Genomic DNA, 21072 nt, shown 5'->3' with positions numbered 1-21072 from the left:
TATCCAAACTAGAAGAGGGCAGCAGAAGCCGGGCATGGTGGCTCATGCCTGTAATCCCAGCACTTTTGGAGGTGGAGGCAAGAAGGCTGCCTGAGTCCAGGAGTTTGAGAGCAGCCTGGGCAACATGGCGAGAACTTGTCTCTACAATAAATTAAAAAATTAGCCAGGCATGGTGGTGAGCACCTTTGGTTCCAGCTACTTGGAAGACTGAGGTGGAAGGATCATCTGAGCTAAGCAGGTCAAAGCTGTGGTGGCCATGAGTGTGCCACTGCACCCCAGGATAGGTGACAGGGTGAGACTCTGACTCAAGAAAAAAAAAGGGGGCAGAAATCCAAAGTACCTTGACATATTGCTATAACACATACAAGTAGGTAGCCCCAAGCATACTATGGCATATAGGAAGTTGGTAGTTTTATTTTTTTTATTTTTGAGTCAAAGTCTCACTCTGTCGCCCAGGCTCGAGTGCAGTGGCACACTCAGCCACCACAGTCTCAACCTCACAGCCACCACAGCCTCAACCTGCTGGGTTCAGGCAATCCTTCCACTTCAGCTTTCCAAGTAGCTGCAAGTACAGGTGTACGCCACCACAACTGGCTAATTTTTTGATTTATTGTAGAGAAGAGATCTCATTATGTTGCTGAGGTTGGTCTTGAATTCCTAAGCTCAGGCAGTCCTCTCACCTCTACCTCCCAAAGTACTGGGATTACAGACGTAAGCCATTATACCAGCAGTAGTTCTTTTAAAAAAAATAAGCAATTACTGCTTTCCCATGTTATTCACAAAACAGCTAAAGACTAAGAAGGACATATATAGGAAGATAAATTTTAAATTAAACACCAAAGGAAAAGTTCTATCCCATCACCTTTTGACTTGTTCTTTGCAGACATCCATGTCTCCAACATCAAAGAGAAAAATAGAAAACAACAAAAAGGTCCTCCCTCATTTTCTTCCTACAACATCTACAAATTTACCTGAATCCTCAGGTAAACCCCAGGTTTATCTGTTCTTCCCTTTCCTCAAGCCTAAGAAAGAAGGATGTGTCACCCTCTGTCAGGATAATTCCTTCACCAATAATTGGGATCCTACTTCCTTCCCAGCCCAAGCAACAGCCTCTCCCTGTCATCTATCTCTTCTCTTTCTTAGATCTCAAGTTATCATCCTATGTTTCTTCCCTCAAGCAACTGAATCAATTCTCATGGCTTTATCACCATCTATAAGTTGCCTCCAACGTTCTTCATCTTGGGCCTAGACCACTCTCCTCAGCTTCAGACATCTTTTAACCTTTGAATAGCCTCTGAATATCTCCACTTCAATGTCCTATAAGAATGACAAATTCAGTATGTCTCAAATTAAATTATAGTCTTTCTTCTAAAACCAGCTCTACTTTTATTACCTATCTCAGAGAAAGGACCATCCTCCACCCATTTACAAACCAGAAACTTATGTGTCATTCTTGACTCTTTCTTCTCCCTGAGTTCCCCGTGTTAGATCAAGTTTTCTGGATTCTACTATATTAATATACCTTATGTATGTTCACTTCTCCCCATCTCCAAAGCTATTTCTTGATTCAGGCCCTTTTCACATCTCACTTGAACTACTCCAACATCCTCCTAGTCTCCTATTTCTAGTCTCACTCTTCTCACAATTTTTACAAAGCAGCCAGAGTGATATTTCTGAGAGGCAAATGTGACATGCCATTCCACTATTTAAAGCATCCAATAGTTCCCTACTATTTTCAGGACAAAGGTCAAAGTATTTCTTGTATGATCTTTTAAGATCTAGCCCCAGTTTACCCCACCACGCACTCCACTATGAATTTTACCCTTAAGGCACAATGAATCTGTCACTTGCACTTTTTCAACTACTGTGTTCGCTCCCTAGACTCAGGCCTTTGCCTATGCTATTTCCTCTATCTGAGATTCACTTTACCACTCTTTTCCCTTCTCTTCTGGCTAACTCCTAGTCATTCTTTACACTTCAATTAACTAATTACTGCTTCAGTCCCATGGTTACATACTCCCAAAATATAGGGTACATACCCAAAAACAAAATTTGTTACACTATATTCTAATTTCTTGTTCAGTCTTCTGCATCCTCTACTAGAATGTTCTCTGTGAGAGCAAGAAGAGATCTTGCTCACTGCACTTTTAGTACCTGGCACACTGTCGATACTCAACAATTATTTACTGAGTAAATGAAGAGGAGAAAACTTCTATACAAATCTGTGATTTTCTTTTTTTGAGTTGGAATCTCACTCCATTGCCCAGGCAGGAGTGCAGTGACACGCTCAGCCTCCCAAAGCGCAGCATCGACCTGCTGGGTTTAGGCAACCCTTTCACCTCAGCCTTCCAAGTAGCCAGAACTATAGGTATGTGCTACCATGCCCATCCAATCTTTTGATTCATTGCAGAGATGAGGTCTCACCAAGTTGCCCAGGCTGTTCTCCAACCTGTGGGCTCAGGCAATCTCCTCACCTCAGCCTTCCAAAGTGCTGCAATTACAGCCTTGAGCCACCACACCCATTCACATCTATGATTTTCTACTGTCATTTCTCTTGGCTTTGAGCAGAAAGTCCCAGCCCAAGAGTTTTAAGAGGATATTCCCTTAAAAAGCTGATCTCAAGTCAGACTAACCAACCTATGCATGCTGTTTTAGTTCATTCTCTAAACATAAGGTCAACCAAAAAGAAAAAATAAGTAAAAAATCCCACATAGAATTCTTTTTTTTTTTTTTTTTTTTTTTTTGAGTTGGAGTCTGACTCTGTCGCCCAGACTGGAGTGCAGTGGCATGCTCCCGGCCACCGCAGCCTTGACCTGCTGGGCTCCGGCGATCCTTCCGCCTCAGCCTTCCAAGTAGCTGGAACTACAGGTGCACGCTACCATGCCCGGCTAATTTTTTGTAGAGGTCTTGCCAAGTTGCCCAGGCAGGTCTCGAACCTGCGGGCTCAGGCAATCCACTCACCTCAGCCTCCCAAAGCGCAGGACTACATAGAATTCTTAAGCATCATATTGATGATGTTGAACCAAAAGCAGCAAAAAATTCGAATCCTACTTTTACTAAATTCTGCAGTGACACACAGTGGTGAGAGAGGGAAGCACATAATAAAGATAAAGGAAGTATAGATAAGAAGGAAAAGCCTATCAAGGAGCCTCAAGTGGTTTGTCTTCTCTGGAATCAGTGGTATGCGTCTATGTCTCACAGCTGCATGAACTGGGGCACTCAGGTTTACTTAGCTAGTTTGGTTCACTGCCATCACTCTCAGGAACTTACATCACCAGGACTCAGGTTGCCCAGCCCGTTCTCCTGCTCAGAATCCTTCCCTGATTCAGTGCCCTGGGAGGATCGTGGATGGGATGGATGAATCCAAATCTCCAGGCGCATGGTATCATCTCCATCATGCCGGAAAGTAGACTTCTTTCCTTTCCGCCATTGGTCAGAGTTCAGTTCAAATTCATCATGTTGTTTTTTTTCCATCTGTTCTGCCTATATAACATACAAACACACAAGCTCAGACTTCCCTGAGATTCAGTTGACAAAAAGAAGAGCTTTACCTCACCTTACCTGTGCTTGTTGTCTATAGATTATAAAAGGACTTTGCCACAATTCCAAAGTAGTTTAGTATCATCTGTTTTGTCTCACAAAAGTTATTAATTCTGTAAACTGGATGCTGTGAAACATGTACACCCAAGGGTCTCCTGAAAGCTCTCCTGAAGATAACAGTTGGTTCTACATAGGTAGCTAACAGATTACTCCTTAACATCTGATGAAACTACTTGAGGACCTTATTAGTCATTCCCCTGAGGACAGATGAGCACTAAGGGAAATGCATTATTTCTAGGAAGTAATGTTTCTGCCTGTATCCCCACTCACCTTTCGCTTGGTCTCTTCAAACAAGCTCATGAGACTCTCCTTCGCAGTCAGGATAGGGTTGCTGGCAGCTAAACTGCGCATATAGTAATATACAGCATCAAGTTTCCTTCTCTGTGGAAAGACACCAGAGACATTCAGTCAACCAATTCTCTTCCTAACTCCAGCAAGAGGCAACTGACCAGGAAAAACCTACTATCTTTCCCAGCCTATCCTCCAAGATGTGAAGAATTCCAGTAAGAAAATCAGAAATGTCATCCATGGAAGAAGCCATGGCAATTATATCACAGATTTCTTTTTTGAATGGTACTGTATCTTGATTGCTGAGGTGCTCCAAGAACGAAGTACTCATAAGGTTAAGACAGGAATAAACAGCCTCTTAAAATATAAATGGCAATCATATTTTGTTCTTAGAAAAACAATGCTCTGGAAATAAGAGGATTTCCTGAGCCCACAGGTTCAAGACCAGCCTGGGCAACTTGGCGAGATCTCATTTTTACAATAAATTGAAAAAATCAGCTGGGTGTGGTGGCGCGTGCCTATAGTTCCAGCTATTTGGGAGGCTGAGGTGGAAGGATCGCCTGAGCCTAGCAGGTCAAGGCTGCAGTGGCCGTGACCGTGTCACTGCATTCCAGCCTGGGCAACAGAATGAGACTCCAACTCAAAAAAAAAAAAAAAAAAGGAAAACAATGTTTAAATCACCTTAAATTTCCTATTCTTATCAGCGAGTCAGTAGATTGAGGCTGCAGTGGCCATGAGCGTGCCACTGCACTCTAGCCTGGGTAACAGTGAGACTCCAACTCAAAAAAAAATTTGTGGTATTGGCAGTAGTGGTAATCTGCCTGGGATGGGGGGGCCACACCTCATTAACAAGGGTACCTGCATAATGAACATTTGTATACCTAATCCTAAAGTGTACCCCATGTCTTTAAAATAAAAAATTTAAAAGTTAAAAAAAATTAAAAAAAATAAAGTGATTTTTGACAAGGGTACCAAAACCAAAGGAGAAAGAACAGTCTCTTCAACGAGTAATGCTGAGGGAATATGATACCTACACATAAAAGAATAAAGTTGGACCCCTACACCTCATATTATAAACAAAAATTAACCTAAAATGGATCAAAGACCTAAATTAGGTGCTAAAACTCCTAAAATATACAGGTTAATCTTCTTGGATTTGGGAATGGTTTCATAGCTATAACAGCAAAAGCACAAGGAACATAAGAAAAAAAGATCAGCCAGGTTTGGTAGCTCAGGCTGTAATCCCGTGCTTTGGGAGGCTGAGATGAGTGGATTGCCTGAGCCCGTGGGTTCGAGACCCGCCTGAGCAACTTGGCGAGACCTCATCTCTACAATAAATCCAAAAAAATTAGCCAGGTGTGGTTGCGCACGCCTGTAGTTCCAGCTACTTGGAAGGCTGAGGCAGAAGGATCGCTGGAACCCAGCAGGTCGAGGCTGCAGTGGCCAGGAACAGCCACTGCACTCCAGTCTGGGTGACAGAGTGAGACTCCAACTCAAAAAAAGAAAAGAAAAAAGATCAATTGGAATTCATCAAAATTAAAAACTTTTGTACAAGGAGCAACTCCTTTGGGTCCCCTCCCACTGTGGGAGCTTTTCTGTCCTCTCAATAAATCCTGCTTTCTCACTTCAAAAAAATAAAATAGGCCAGGCTCGGTGGCTCAGACTGTAATCCCAGCACTGAGGGAGGAAAGGCAAGTGGATTGCCTGACCCGTGGATTCAAGACCAGCCCGGGAAACTTGGTGAGACCACGTCTTTACAATAAATTAAAAAAAATTAGTCAGGCACATAGTGCGCACCTGTAGTTCCAGTTACTTGGAAAGCTGAGACAGAAGAATCACCAGTTGACCAGCAGGTTAACACTGGGGTGGCCATGAGTGTGCCACTGCACTCCAGCCTGGGCAACGGAGTAAGACTCCAACTCAAAATAAATAAATAAATAAACAAACAAACAAATAAATAAAAACTTCTGTACACTAAAGGATACTCTCAAGAGAATGAAAAAGACTGCCTAGAGAACAAAAGACGACATTTGCAAATCATATATTTAATAAGGGTCTGGAATACAGAATATAAAATAACTTCTACATATCAATAACAAAAAAGATTTAAAATTTTGTAAATGGACAAAGGACTTGAACAGACATTGCTCCAAAGATATGTAAACAACCGATGTACACATGAAGAAATGTTCAACATCACTCATCATTGGGGAAATGCAAATCAAAATCACAAAGTGAGGCCAGGCGCAATGGCTCACGCTTATAATCCCAGCACTTTGGGAGGCCAAGGTGAGAGGAATGCCTAATCCCACAGTTTGAGACCAGCATGGGCAACTTGGTGAGATACCATCTCTACAATAAATCAAAAAATTAGCCAGGCGTGGTGGCGTGTGCCTGTAGTTCCAGTTACTTGGAAGGCTGAGGCGGAAGGATCACCTGAGCCCAGCAGGTCGAGGCTGCGGTGGCTAGAAGTGTGTCACTGCCCCCCAGCCTGGGTGACAGAGTGAGACTTCTACTCAAAAAACAAACAAAAAAACACAAAGTGATACCACCTCCTAGCCATTAGGATGACTACTAATGAAAAAACAGAAAACGCCAGGCACAGTGGTTCATGCCTGTAATACTAGCACTTAGGGAGGTGAAGGCAAGAGTATTGCCTGAGCCCAGGGTTTCAAGACCAGCATGGACAACTTGGTAAGACCTTGTCTCTACAATAAATCAAAAAAAATGAGCTGGATATGGTAGCAAATGCCTGTGGTTCCAGCTACTTGGAAGGCTGAGGCAGAAAGATGGCCTGAGCTCAGCAGGTATAGGCTGCAGTGGCCATGAGCATGTCACTGCATGCCAGCCTGGATGACAGAGTGAGATTTCAACTTAAAAACAAACAAAAAACACAAAATGGCCAGGTGTGGTGGCTCAGGTCTGTAATCTCAGTACTTTGTGAGGCTGAGGCAGGAGGATCACTTGAGTTCAGGATTTTGAGACTAGCTTGGGAAACACAGAGAGACCCTTTCTCTAATTAAAAAAAAAAAAAGCAATATTTTAAAACAAAACAGAAAATAACAAGCATTGGCGAGAAAGTAGAGACATTAGAAGTCTTGTAGACTGTTGGTGGGAATAAAAAATGGTGTAGCTGCTATAGAAAACAGTATGGTTGTCCCAAAAAATTGAAAATAGAATTACCATATGATCTAGTAATTCAATTTCTGGATATACAAGGGGGACCCGAAATAAACAGAAATTGTCTTTTGGAAGGCAGGTCCCTTATAATATGGGCTTCCCCAGGTAATTAAGTGTTCAAGGAACTCATCGGCCTCAGAGTACCAGCTAGTGTTGCTATTAAGAGGCTGCATTCAGCTTCAGTGGATATTTTTGTGGCAAAGAGGTGATAGGTTCTTCCACCATAACAACGCACTTGCCCACACTATGCTGAGTATTCAGCAGTGTTTGACCAAAAACAGCATGACCCCCATGTCCCACCCTCCTTATTCAGCCGATAGAAGCACTAACAGGCATCAAAATTGATGAGTTCTGGTCAGACACAATGGCTCATGCCTATAATCCTAGCACTTTGAGGCCAAGGTGGGAAGATTGCTTGAGGCCAGGAGTTCGAGACCAGCCTGAGCAACACAGTAAGACTCTGTCTCTATAAAGTAAAAAAAATAAATTTTTAAAAATAAAACAAAATCGATGAGTTCAAAAACTGCTTTGAGCAGTAGAAAAAGCATCTCTATAGGTATACTGCTACTGCATCAAACAGAGAATACTTTGAAGGTGACTGAAGTTTAAACACATAAGAATAAATATGTAATTTGTAATTTAAAAATTCCATTGTTTTGGGTTCCCCTCATATAACCAAAATAATTGAACGTAGGGCCTCAAAGACCTATATGTACACACAAGTTGATTACAGCATTATCACAACAGCCAAAAGGTAGAAGCAGTCCAAGTGTCCACCAATGGATGAATGTATATAAAATATGTAGTCTACAAATACAATGGAATATTATTCAGCCTCAAGAAGGAGGAAATTCTGACACGTGCTATAATAAGGATGAACTTTGAGGACTTAGGCTAAGTGAAATAAGTAAGTCATAAAAGGACAAACACAGGTCGGGTGCAGTGGCTCATGCCTGTAATCCCTGCACTTTGGGAGGCAGAAGCAAAAGGACTGCCTGAGTTCAGAGGTTCAAGACCAGCCTGGGAAATGTGGCAAGAACTTGACTCTATAATAAAAAAATTAGCCAGATGTGGTGGTACATGCCTATAGTTCCAAGTACTTGGAAGGCTGAGGTAGAAGGACTGCCTGAACCCAGCAGGTCAAGGCTGCAGTGGCCGTGAGTGTGCCACTGTACTCCAGCCTGGGTGAGACAGTGAGACTCTAACTCAAAAAAAAAAAAAAAACACAAAAGGACAAATACTGTATAAGCCCATTTATATGATGTACATAGAGTAGTCAAATATATGGGCAGAAAGTAGAAGGGTGGTTGCAGAGGCTGGAGGCAGAAAGAATGGGGAGCTGCTACTTAATAAATACAGAGTTTTGGTTTTGCAAAATGAAGACAGTTCTGGAGACTGACTGCATTACAGTATGAGTACTTCATGCTGCTGAACTGTACATACTTTGGGAGTTGGAGGCAAGAGAATTGTCTGAGTCCATGGGTTCCAGACCAGCCTGGGTAATATGGTAAGACCTTGTCTCTATAATAAATCAAAAAATAAGCTGAGCATGGTGGCATGCGCCTACAGTTCCAGCTACTTGGAAGGCTGATGCAAAAGGATCACCTGAGCCCAGTAAGTTGAGGTTGTGATGGCCATGAGTGTGGTACGGCACAGCAGTCTGGGTCACAGAGTGACTCTGACTCAAAAAAAAATGAGTAAGATGATAAATTTTACGAGTATTTTACCATAATTAAAAATGTGAGGGGGGATACATCTCATCAACAAGGGTGCCTGCATAATGAACATTTGTATACTTAACCCTGAACCATACCCTACATCTTTAAAATTAAAAAATTATAAAAAAGGGTACCTGTATAATGAACATTTGTACACCTAACCCTGAATTGTACCCCACATCTTTAATAAAGATTAAAAAAATAAGCCAGGCTTGGTGGCTCAGCCTGTAATCCCGTGCCTTGGGAGGCTGAGGTGAGTGGACTGCCTGAGCCTGAGGGTTCGAGACCTTCCTGGGCAACTTGGCGAGACCCCATCTCTACAATAAATCAACAACAACAAAAAAATTAGCCGGGCATGGTAGCACGCACCTGTACTTCCAGCTACTTGGAAGGCTGAGGCGGAAGGATCTCCGGAGCCCAGCAGGTCGAGGCTGCGGTGGCCGGGAGCAGCCACTGTACTCCAGTCTGGGCGACAGAGGGAGACTCCAACTCAAAAAATAATAATAATAAAAAATAATAAATGTAAAAATTGGCTGGGTGTGGTGGCTCAAGCCATCGCCCAGGCTAGAGTGCATAGTGGCATGCTCATGGCCACTCTAGCATCGACCTGCTGGGCTGAAGTTATCCTTCCATCTCAGCCTTCCAAGTAGCCAGAAGGTGAGGGGATTGCCTGAGCCCAATATTCGAGACCAGCCTGGGCAACTTGGCAGACCTCATATGTACAATAAATCAAAAAATTAGCTGGGCGTGGTAGCGCATGCTTGTAATTCCAGAAACTTAGAAGGCTGAGGCAAAAGGATTGCCTGAGCCTAGCAAGTCAAGGCTGCAGTGGCAGTGGGTGTGCCACTGCACTCCAGCCTGGGTTACAGAGTGAGAATCCAACTCAAAAAAAAAAAAAAAAAAAAAGGTTGGAAGACTCACACTACCTAACTTCAAGATATTACTACAGTAGTCAAGACAGTGTGGTACTGACAAAAGAAAAGACAAATAAATTAATGAAAGAGAACACAGAGCCCAGAAATAAACTCACATAAATACTGTCAGCTGTTCTTTGACAACAGAGCAATTCAAAGCAATTCAATGGAGAAAAGATATCTTTTCAACAAACGGTACTGGAACAACTGTATAGCCAAATCAATACATTTGGATATATGCAACTCAATAAACTAATACAAAGACCCTACACCTTTCACAGAATTAGCTTAAAATGGATTACAGACCTAAATGTAAAATGTAAAACTATATGACTCCTAGAAAATAATGTCAGACAAAATTTAGGTTTGATGCTGATTTCTCAGATACAACACCAAAAGCATAACCCTTGAAAGAAAAAATTGGTAAATAAGCCGGGTTCGGTGGCTCAGCCTATAATCTCGCACCTTGGGAGGCTGAGGTGAGTGGATTGCCTGAGCCTGCGGGTTCGAGACCTGCCTGGGCAACTTGGTGAGACCGCATCTCTACAACAAATCAAAAATCAGCCAGGCGTGGTAGCGTGCACCTGTAGTTCCAGCTACTTGGAAGACTGAGGTGGAAGGATCGCCAAAGCCCAGCAGGTGGAGGCTGTGGTGGCTGGGAGTAGCCACTGCACTCCAGTCTGGGCAACAGAGTGAGACTCCAAACTCAAAAAAAAAAAAAAAATTGGTAAGTTTAGTTTAATTAAAATTTAAAACTTCTGCTCTGCAAAAGACAGTGCTGGAGACATGTCACAGACTAAAAGAAAATATTTGCAAAAACACACTTGATATAGGACTTGTATCACTGAATAAGATATACAGATGATAAGACAGCATATGAAATGATGCTCAATGTCATGTATTAGAAAACTGCAAAAGGTCATATGTTATATTATTCTATTTATATAAGACATCCAGGATAGGTAAATATATAGAGACAGAAACCAGACTAGTGGTTGCCAGGGGTTGGAGAGAAGGAGACATGGAAAGCAGTAAGTACAAAGTTTCCTTGTGGGGTGATAAAAATGTCTTGGAACTAGTCAGAGGTGATGGCTAATTATATTTTCTAGTTAATGAGAAATACTGATGTGAGGGAACTGCCTGAGCCCCCAGGTTCTAGAACAGCCTGGACAACTTGAAGAGACCTCATCTCTATGATAAATAAAAAAATTTAGCCTGGCATGGAATCGTGCGCCTGTAGTTCCAGCTACTTGGAAGGCTGAGATGGAAGGATAACCTCAGCCCAGCAGGTTGATGCTGGGGTGGCCATGAGCATGCCACTACACAGTCTAGCCTGGGCAATAACTTAAAAAAAGAAAAAGAAAACAAAGAAATATAACATTTCAAAGAATTACAAAGAAGAAAAGCTGGAATGAATAATTATCATAATACTATAAGAAAAGGATTGGCAGTAGTGGGAAACTGCCAAGGGAGCGGGAGTGGGATTGGCAGTTGAGAGAAACTGCCAGGGGATGGAGGAGCATACCTCATCAGCAAGGGTACCTGCATAATGAGAATTTGTATACATAACCCTGAATTGTACCCCACATCTTTAAAATAAAAAATAAGAAATAAAAAGAAAAGCTGGAAAAGGAGATAAGGAAGAAGAAAAATAGGAAAATAAGGAAAAGATGGATAAGGAGAAAGAGGAGAGAAAAAGCTGTAAAGAGGGGAGGGGGAAAAATCTCATACACCCATCACAAACAGAATAGGACAAAGGTAAAAACAGGAGATTCAACAGATTCTGAAGGAAGTGTCTTAGTAAACACCATTACTTAACTATTTAAATCCAAAATTATTAAGAATTTCTTCGAATCTTTTATAGAATAAAGAATACAAATATTAAACCCAAACACTGTTTACTTGCGCAATGCATTTTAAAGCATTAAGAAAACTTTCTTACCACTTATCAACAGGGTGCCTGAATGAAACGTATTTGTATACCTAACCCTTAATTGTACCTCACAAAACCATAATAAAAAATATTGATTAAAAAATTAAAAAAAAAAAAAAAGAAAACTTTCTTGTTAATGAACATGTTAGCTCTTCTTATGCCTGAACCTTTGGTATCTACCATTGCCCCACCATTCCCCCTTCTATTCTGCTTCTTCCCTAGGAACTCTCTCAGCTCCCAAGGCCCATTTCTCTGTTAGAGCTACATTTAGAGGAGGTTAAGAGATCTAGAAAGGTACAATCTGGTGCTTATTGTGCTTCTGCTAAGGAGGTATCTTAGGTGAAAAGTTAAAAGAAGTAAGAGATCTGCGGAAAGGAAGTAAAGATCTGACTACTTAGAATCAGGTAAGGACTTTAAGGAAGAGCGGTAAAAGGAACCTTATTTTTCATCTAGAATGAGTAGCCTAGTTCAGCAGGATAGGAGGGAAGGAAATCAAGACAAGATTCAGAGCAGAAGCTTTAACTGGAAAAAGAGTAGTGTTTAGCTGCAGCATGAGCATTCCCTTAGGAACTTAAGTGTAATATAAGTAGATGGATGAAGTATAGAATCAATTCAAGAGAGGAATTCCTAACAACTTACCTCTGAAAGTAATAGTAACAAAAGGAGTTTGAGAATGGGAAGCAGAAGGGGATATTCTTTGGGTTTAACTGATCGGATGAAACAAACCTGTAGGAACTGATACTATCAAACTCCATATTTAAAGATACTGCCTGCAAAACACTTCCCCTGTTCACAGAATTTCTTACCGTATATACTGCCAGCAAAGCCAACTGGTTATAGGGGCGCCCATTCTTGGGAGCAATGTGCTGGGCCTTCAGGTACCAACTAGAATAGAAAAACAGTAAGAAAATGCTAGCTCCATAACAGCTTTTCCCCAATTCATCCTGATAGCCCCACTACCAAAGAAATAAGCTGGAGTCTTAGATGTAACCCTAGAGTGGTAAGGCATGACTACAGGGACCAACAGGGGCACTTATAGGACATCTGTATGGAAAGCACCTCAAGTGCCTCATTGCTCTTAATAGGGTTTAGCTTAAAGTCACACACACAAAAAAATAATTAACTAGGGGTAAAAGTACCTGCGTGCTTTCCCGTAGTTTGCTGTATCATTGGCTTGCTCCCGATACCTAGCAATATCTCCTTGGCAAATCATACATCGCTGGGCACTGATCAATGCATATTTTACCTTCAGGAAAAACAATCAATTAGTAGACTACCCAAGAAACACTAACTTGGGCTGGGGATGGTGGCTCATGCCTATAATCCCAGCTACTTAGGAGGGGGATACTGCTTAAGGCCATGAATCCAAGATCAGCCTAAGTAACACAGTGAGACCCATCTGTACAAAAAATAAAAGTTAGCTGGGCATGATGATGCATGCCTGTAGACCTAGCTACTTCGGAGGATGAGACAAGAGGATTGCTTGAGCCCAGGAGGTTGAGGGGGCAATGAGCTTTTTTTTTTTTTGAGTTGGAGTCTCACTCTGTCGCCCAGACTGGAGTGCAGTGGCCGCTCTTGGCCACCGCAGCCTCAACCTGCTGGGCTCCGGCGATCCTTCCACCTCAGCCTTCCGAGTAGCCGGAATTACAGGCGTGCACTACCACGCCCGGCTGATTTTTTGATTTATTGTAGAGATGAGGTCTCGCTGCCCAGGCGGGTCTCGAACCCGCGGGCTCAGGCAATTCACTCATCTCAGCCTCCCAAAGGCATGGGATTACAGGCGGCAATGAGCTTTGATTGAACCACTGCACTCCAGCCTGGGTGACAGAGAAAGACTTTGTCTCTAAAAATAAAAGAGCCGGTGCAGTGGCTCACACCTATAATCTCAGCACTCTGAAAGGCAGAGGCAAGAGGAATGCTTGACCCCATGGGTTCGAGACCAGCATGGGCAACATGGTGAGACCTCATCTCAACAATAAATCAAAAAATTAGCTGAGCGTGGTGGCATGCGTCTGTGGTTTTAGTTACTTGGAAGGCTGAAGCAGAAGGATCCCCTGAGCCCAGCAGATTGAGGCTGCAGTAGCTGTGAGCTACACTGAGACTCTGACTCAAAAACACAAAACAAAAAGAAAAGAAAAGAAAAGAAACATATAACAACACAAAGGGTACTGATCCTAAGCCAGAAGAAGTGAAGACCAGATGGAAGCTCAAACTTCACCTGCACAAACATTACTTATGTACCCAATCCGGTCTTGTACTCCACATCTTTATAATACAATAAAGTAAAAGAAAAGAAAAGAAAAAAAATTAACTTCAACCCCAAAAGATAGGGATATGGTCAAATGACAGAGCAAGGTCAGGCATGGTATGGTGGTTCATGCCTGTAATCCCAGCAACTTAAGAGGCTGAGGCAGGAAGATCACTTGAGACCAGGAGTTCCAGAACAGCCTGGACAACAGAGTGAGACTTTCATCTCTACAAAAAATTTAAAAATTAACAGGGTATGGTGGTGTGTGCCTGTAGTCCTGGCTACGTCTGGACTGCTCGAGCCCAGAGGCTGTGTACTACAGCCTGGGCAAAAAAGTGAGACACTGGCTCAAAAAAAAAAAAAGAGCAGCATTGATAAGGCACTAGTAATCTTCAAAAAAGTATAAAGTTTTCAACCTAACCTTAACTACCAAAAAACAGTCAACAGTGTGATACAAAATATACTGAGAAAACAGTGGTAGGAGGGAAAATGGATGATTCTGCTTTGAGTCCCAGGTAAATGAAAGAAAATACGAAACTAGGAGTCGGGAGACCTTACTCTACAGAATAGTGTGTGATCTCAAGGAAGTCTTTGGGATATTCTGGAACTTAGTTTCTTTATCTGAATGCAAAAATAACTACTTTATAGGGTACGTGGAGGGAATAAATGTAAAAATGTGGCAGGAATAAATGTAAAAATACTTTATAAACCATAAAGTGATAGACGGGCATGGTGGCTAATGCCTGTAATCCCAGCACCTTGGGAGGCAAAGGCAAGAGGATTGCCTCAGCCCATGGGTTCAAGACCAGCCTGGACAACTTGCGACACTTCGTTTCTACAATAAATCAAAAAATTAGTTGGGTGTGGTGGCACATGCCTGCAGTTCCAGCTACTTGGAAAGCTGAGGCAGAAGGATCACGACCCCAGCGTGTCGAGGTTGCAGTGGCTGTGAGCATGCCCCTGCACTCCAGTCTGGACGACACAGTGAGACTTACACAAAAACTATATATAAGCCGGACTTGGTAGCTCAGCCTGTAATCCTGCGCTTTGGGAGGCAGAGGTGAGTGGATTGCCTGAGCCCGTAGGTTCGAGACCCGCCTGGGCAACTTGGTGAGACTTCATCTCTACAATAAAAATAAAATAAAAAAATTAGCCAGGCGTGGTAGCACGCGCCTGTAGTTCCAGTTACTTGGAAGGCTGAGGCGGAAGGATTGCCGGAGCCCAGCAGGTCGAGGCTGCAGTGACCAGACCGTGCCACTGCACTCCAGTCTGGGTGAGGGTAAGACTCCAACTCAAAAAAAAAAAACTATATATATAAAGTGATATACAAATATTAAGACAGTTGTTTACTCTGTTATTTTCTTGCCATCATTATAATCTTTCCTCTAACTGTTTATCACTGAATTATGTTACTGCATTACATTTCCTTTGCCTAAAACAATAATTATGTTTTATCAGACATCTACAACATTCCAGGGACTGTGTAGTACTATAAACATGTTTTCTCACTGATAGGCTTGGCATCTGTCACTCAATGAGAAAACAATAGAGTAAACCCTCAACAATCCCAAGACACTGTGTCCAACAAAAAAAAATCTCCCGAAGGAATGTCACCTCACAACATATATTACACTCTGCCTCATACAAAAGAAATTAACGTATCACTGAATAAAGAAAAAACTTCATTAAAGAGGAGATATTGACTAGCTAAATAAACAGGTACTACATATCAACCTCCTAGCAAATAACTCAAATTTGTGCCTCAGCAAAGTTACATATCACTATATGTCATATACCTCTGGGTCCTGACTATTCCATACATTCTTTCTATGGACGAACACCAAGAACCCTAGCATGTAATTGATAAAATACAATGAAATCTGATTATGCCTCCATACTATAGCGATTTTGCCATCTCGATAAGGGGGGAAAAAATCAAACTATTTCAAAGGTTCTCCATCATCCTCAGCATGAAGGAAGATCTAGATGGATGATCTAGCCTCTGCTCACCTCTTCAGCACCACTTTCCCACTCACTCTCTGCCCTCAGTCAGACCAGACTCCTCAGTTTCACGTTCTTTTCCACCTCAGGACCTTCATGTATACTGTCTACTCTCCACAGAATCCTCCTCTTCTCACATCTTCACATACCTTCACCTGGCTGATATCTCAGGTATTCAGTCTCCACTTAACTGCAATTTCCTCAGTCATCCATAATCCTCTAAAACAGGTTAATTCTTTACAGCATACATCCATTAACATCCTCTGCAAAAGTCACTGCATCTACAACTATCCATTCAACATCTGCACTCACCCCCAGTCAAACTCTAAACTCCGAGAAGCAGGATCATGACATTTTTTGTACTGCACTAAATTGCCTCTGCCTTGAATGGTACCAAGCACGTAAAAGAGGCTCAATAAATACTGGTTGATTAATAAGAGAACTTAAACATAGTAATTTATCAGGAGCAAAAAAGGCTTTTGCTCCATAAATCACATTCCTTTTTTTTTTCTTTTAAAGATGTGGGGTACAATTCAGGATTAGGTATGCAAGTGGTAAAGTTTGGACCTCCCTTTGGTCCTGACTTTGCCTTGTTTGAGACTAGGTACCCTTGATGTTGTGTCTCCCCCACCCACCCCAGCAGTATCTCGCTACTGCCAATTCCTTTTGTATAGTATTATGGTAAATGTTCAAGGTCCGCTTATGAGTGAGAACATGTGGTACTCTGTGTTAGATGACTGAGTATGATAGACTCTAAATCCATCCAAGTTGCAGCAAAGTCCATATGTTTGTCCTTCTTTATGGCTATGTAATATTCCATTGTGTATATGCATCACATATTTTTATTTTTTTTTTATTTATTTATTTATTTATTTTTGAGTTGGAGTCTCACTCTGTCGCCCAGACTGGAGTGCAGTGGCTGCTCCCGGCCATCGCAGCCTTGACCTGCTGGGCTCCGGCGATCCTTCCGCCTCAGCCTTCCAAGTAGCTGGAATTACAGGCCGCGCTACAACACCCGGCTGATTTTTTTTTTTTTTTTATTGTAGAGATGAGGTCTCACTGCCCAGGCAGGTCTCGAACCCATGTGCTCAGGCAATTCACTCACCTCAGCCTCCCAAAGGCACGGGATTACAGGCTGAGCCACCAGGCCCGGTGCATCACATATTTTTAATCCAGTTCAGTTTCGATGGGCAGTATGGTTGGTTTCATGTTTTTGCTATTGTGAATAGTACTGCAATAAACGTGTGTGCAGGTATCTTTTTGGTAGAATGATTTGAGTTCCTCTGGATATATTCCCAGTAAGGGGATTGCTGGGTCATATGAAAGGTCAATGTCTAGTTCTTTTAGAAATCACCACACTGTTTTCCAAAGAGGCTGCACTAGTTTGCATTCCCACCAGCAATTTAGAAGCAATCCTTTTTCTCAGCATCCTCACCAGCATCTGTTGTTGTTTTGTTAATGATGGTCATTCTTACTGGGTTAGGTGGTATCTCAATGTGGTTTTGATTTGCATTTCTCTGATGAGTGAGGCTGAGCATTTTTTCATGTGTCTGTTGGCTGCCCATGTATCTTCTTTGGAAAAGTGTCTATTCATGCTTTTTGCCTTTTTTTTTTTTTTTTTTTGAGTTGGAGTCTCACTCTGTCACCCAGACTGGAGTGCAGTGGCATGCTCCTGACCACCACAGCCTCGACCTGCTGGGCTCCGGCGATCTTTCCGCCTCAGCCTTCCAAGTAGCCGGAACTACAGGGGCGCGCTACCACACCCTGCTAATTTTTTTATTTATTGTAGAGATGAGGTCTTGCCAAGTTGCCCAGGTGGGTCTCGAACCCGCGGGCTCAGGCAATCCACTCACCTCAGCCTCCCAAAGCACAGGATTACAGGCTGAGCCACCGAACCCGGCTTTTTGTCCACTTTTTAATGGGGCTGTTTTTTCCTTTATGTTTGAGTTCCTTGTAGATCCTGGATGTTAGGCCTTTGTCAGATACACAGTTGGCAAATATTTCTTCCCATTCCATGGACTTTCTTCTCACTCTCTTGATGGTTTCTTTGGCTTTGCAGAAGCTTTTCAGTTTGATGAGGTCCCACTTGCCTATCTTCTCTCTCTCTCTCTTTTTTTTTTTTTTTTTGAGTTGGAGTCTCTCCGTTGCCCAAGCTGGCGTGCAGTGGCAAGCTTACAGCCACCCCAGCATTGACCTGCTGGGTTCAGGCAATCCTTCTGCCTCAGCCTTCTAAGTAGCCAGAACTACAGGTGTGAGCTACCATGCCCAGCTACTTTTCCTTTTTTTATTTATTTTATTTATTGTAGAGATGAGGTCTCACCAAGTTGCCCAGGCTGTTCTCAAACCCCTGGGCTCAGGCAATCCTCTCACCTCGGCCTCCCAAAGTGCTGGGATTACAGGCTTGGGCCACCACACCTAGCCTATCTTCTCTCTTAATGGCATGGGCACTTGGGGTTTTGATCAGGAATTGGTTGCCAGTTCCAATTTTCATTAGGGTGTCTCCTGCATTTTCTAAGGTTCTTGTAGTTTGAGGTTTTACCTTTAGGTCTTTGATCAATTTAGACTTGATTTTTGTATATGGTGATAGGTAAGGGTCCTGTTTCAATCTCCTACATGTGGTCAGCCAGTTTTCCCAGCACCATTTACTGAATAGGTTCTTCTTTCCCCAGTGGCTGTTGGTGGAGGCTTTGTCAAAGATGAGTTGGTTGAGAAATTGAGGTTTTGCTTCTGGAATCTCTATCCTGTTCCACTGGTCCATAAGCCTATTCTTGTACCAATACCAAGCTGTTTTGATTATCGTAGTCTTATAGTAAAGTTTAACGTCTGGAAGTGTGATACCTCCTGCTTTGTTTCTTTTGCTAAGGATTGTTTTGGCTATTTGTGGCTGTTTATGTTTCCTATGAATTTCTGTATTGTCATTTCCAGGTCTGAGAAGAATTATGTTGGTAATTTAATGAGTATTGCATTGAATCTATAGACTGCCTTTGGTAAAATGGACACCTTAACAATGTTGATTTTTCCTATCTATGAGCATGGAATATTATTACATTTGTTAGTGTCTTCTTGGATTTCTTTGAGCAGTGTTTTATAGTTTTCATTGTAAAGGTCTTTCACTTCTCTGGCTAGGAAGATACCAAGCTATTTAATTTTTTGTGTGGCTATTATGAATGGGATTATGCTTTTTATTTGGGTCTCTGCCTGCTTGTTGCTGGTGTATAAGAATGCAACTATCTTTTGCACATTTTGTACCCTGAGACTTTGCCAGTGAAAGCAAGATTTTTATATTTTCTTGGGTTTTCGAGGCACAGAATCATATCATCAGGAAAGAGGGATAACTTAATTTCCTCTTTTCCTATTTGGATACCCTGATTTCCTTCTCTTGTCTAATTGCTCTAGGTAAGACTTCCAACACAATGTTAAACAAGAGGGATGAGAGTGGGCAGCCTTGTCTTCTTCCAGTTTAAAGGGAAAATATTTCCAGTTTCTGTTCATTTAGCAATATGCTGGCTGTGGGTTTATCATAACTGGTGCTTACTATTTTGAGGTATGTTCCCTCTAAGTCTAGGTGTTTGAGGGTTTTTATCAAGAAGGGATGTTGAATTTAATCAAAAGCTATTTCTATACCTAATGATATAATCATGTGGTTCTTTTTGCAGATGTTGAACCAGTCCTGCATCCTGGGGATGAAGCCTACTTGGTCATGGTGGATAATTTTTGAAATGCACTCTTGGATTCAATTTGCTAGAATCTTGAGAATTTTTGCATCTATGTTTATTATTGATACTGGCCTGTAGTTCTTTTTTTTTTGGTTGGGTCTTTACTCATCTTGTGATGAGTATGATGTTAGCTTCATAAAATGATTTGAGAATTCCATATTTCTCAATTGCCTAGAATACTTTCAATAGGATTGCTATCAGCTCCTCCTTGTACATTTTATAGAATTCCACTGGAAAGCCATCTGGTCCAGAGCCTTTTTTCATAGGTAGTTTTCTTATGATAGAGTCAATTTCCTGGGTTGTTACTGGTCTATTTAGTGTCTCAATGTCTTCTTGTTTCAACCTTGGGAGGTTATGTGATATCAGAAAGTCCTCCATTTCATTTCAGTTATCAAGTTTGTTTCCAAACAGATATGCATCGTAATCTCTAATAATCTTTTGTATTCCTTCAGGGTCAGTTGTGATTTGATCTTTTTCATTTCTTGTTGTGTTTATTTGGGCTTTTTCTCTCTTTTACTTGGTCATTCTGGCTAGGGGTCCACCAATCTTGTTTACACTTTCAAATGAACGAGCTTTTTGTTTTGTTGATTTTTTTCTTTGAGTTGGAGTCTCACTCTGTTGTTCAGGCTGGAGTGCCATGGCCACTGTAGCCTTGACCTGCTGGGCTCAGGCGATCCTTCCACCTCATCCTTCCAAGTTACTGGAACTACAGGCATGCACTACCACACCTAGCTACTTTTTAAATTTATTGTAGAGACAAAGTGTCACCAAGTTGCCCAGGCTGGTCTCAAACCCTTAGGCTTAGGCAATCCTCTTGTCTCAGCCTCCCAAAATGCTGGGATTATAGACTTCAGTCACTGTACACAGTCTTGATTTTTTTCTATGATATTTTTGTCTTCTTTGTCCCATATTTGGGCTTTTGATTTGGTGATCTGGATTCTTATGCTAAAGTTAGGGTTTTGGTAATCTTGTCTTTCCAGCTCCGTTAGGTGATTTTTTTACGCTGTTAATTTGTGATTTTTCCATTTTCTTGATGTGTGTTCAAAGAGCTAAAAATTCCCCTCTTAGGACAGTTTTCATGGCATCCCACAGGTCTTGGTAGGATGTTTCTTCAATTTCATTTGTTTCCAGGAATCTTTTAATTTCTGTTTTGATTTCAGTGTTGACCCAGCAGTAGATCAGCATCATGTTGTTTAGTGTTCATGTCTGTGTGTGTTTGGGGGAATTTTTTTGGTATTGATATTTATTTCTCTTCTACTGTGGTCTGAGAAGGTGCACAGCAGTATTTCAATCTTATGAAATTTGTTTATTCTCGATTTATGGCCAAGGATGTGATCGATCTTGGAGTACGTTCCATGTGATGAGTAGAATGTATACTCTGTTGTTGTTGGGTGGAGTATTCTGTAGGTATCTATTTTTTTTTTTTTTTTTGAGTTGGAGTCTCAATCTGTTACCCAAACTGGAGTGCAGTGGC

At 41.8% G+C, this 21072-nt stretch overlaps 1 protein-coding gene across 1 annotated transcript in view; it reads right to left on the bottom strand.

The window, feature by feature from the left end:
* The window catches only part of SMG6 (SMG6, nonsense mediated mRNA decay factor), a 259896-nt gene that overhangs the window by 227539 nt on the left and 11285 nt on the right, over positions 1 to 21072 (bottom strand). Inside the window, exons 5-8 of the mRNA XM_008058210.2 lie at positions 12773 to 12879; positions 12440 to 12518; positions 3871 to 3981; positions 3271 to 3483 (exon numbers count right to left, since the gene is read on the bottom strand). Coding sequence (XP_008056401.1) covers positions 3271 to 3483; positions 3871 to 3981; positions 12440 to 12518; positions 12773 to 12879 — 510 coding nt within the window. The remainder of the gene's footprint in view (positions 1 to 3270; positions 3484 to 3870; positions 3982 to 12439; positions 12519 to 12772; positions 12880 to 21072) is intronic.

The sequence above is a fragment of the Carlito syrichta genome, unplaced genomic scaffold (genome assembly GCF_000164805.1).
Source record: "Carlito syrichta isolate Samal-C Ts95f unplaced genomic scaffold, Tarsius_syrichta-2.0.1 Scaffold303247, whole genome shotgun sequence".
Taxonomy (NCBI): Eukaryota; Metazoa; Chordata; class Mammalia; order Primates; family Tarsiidae; genus Carlito; species Carlito syrichta.
This window is presented reverse-complemented; position numbering and strand designations above follow the sequence as displayed.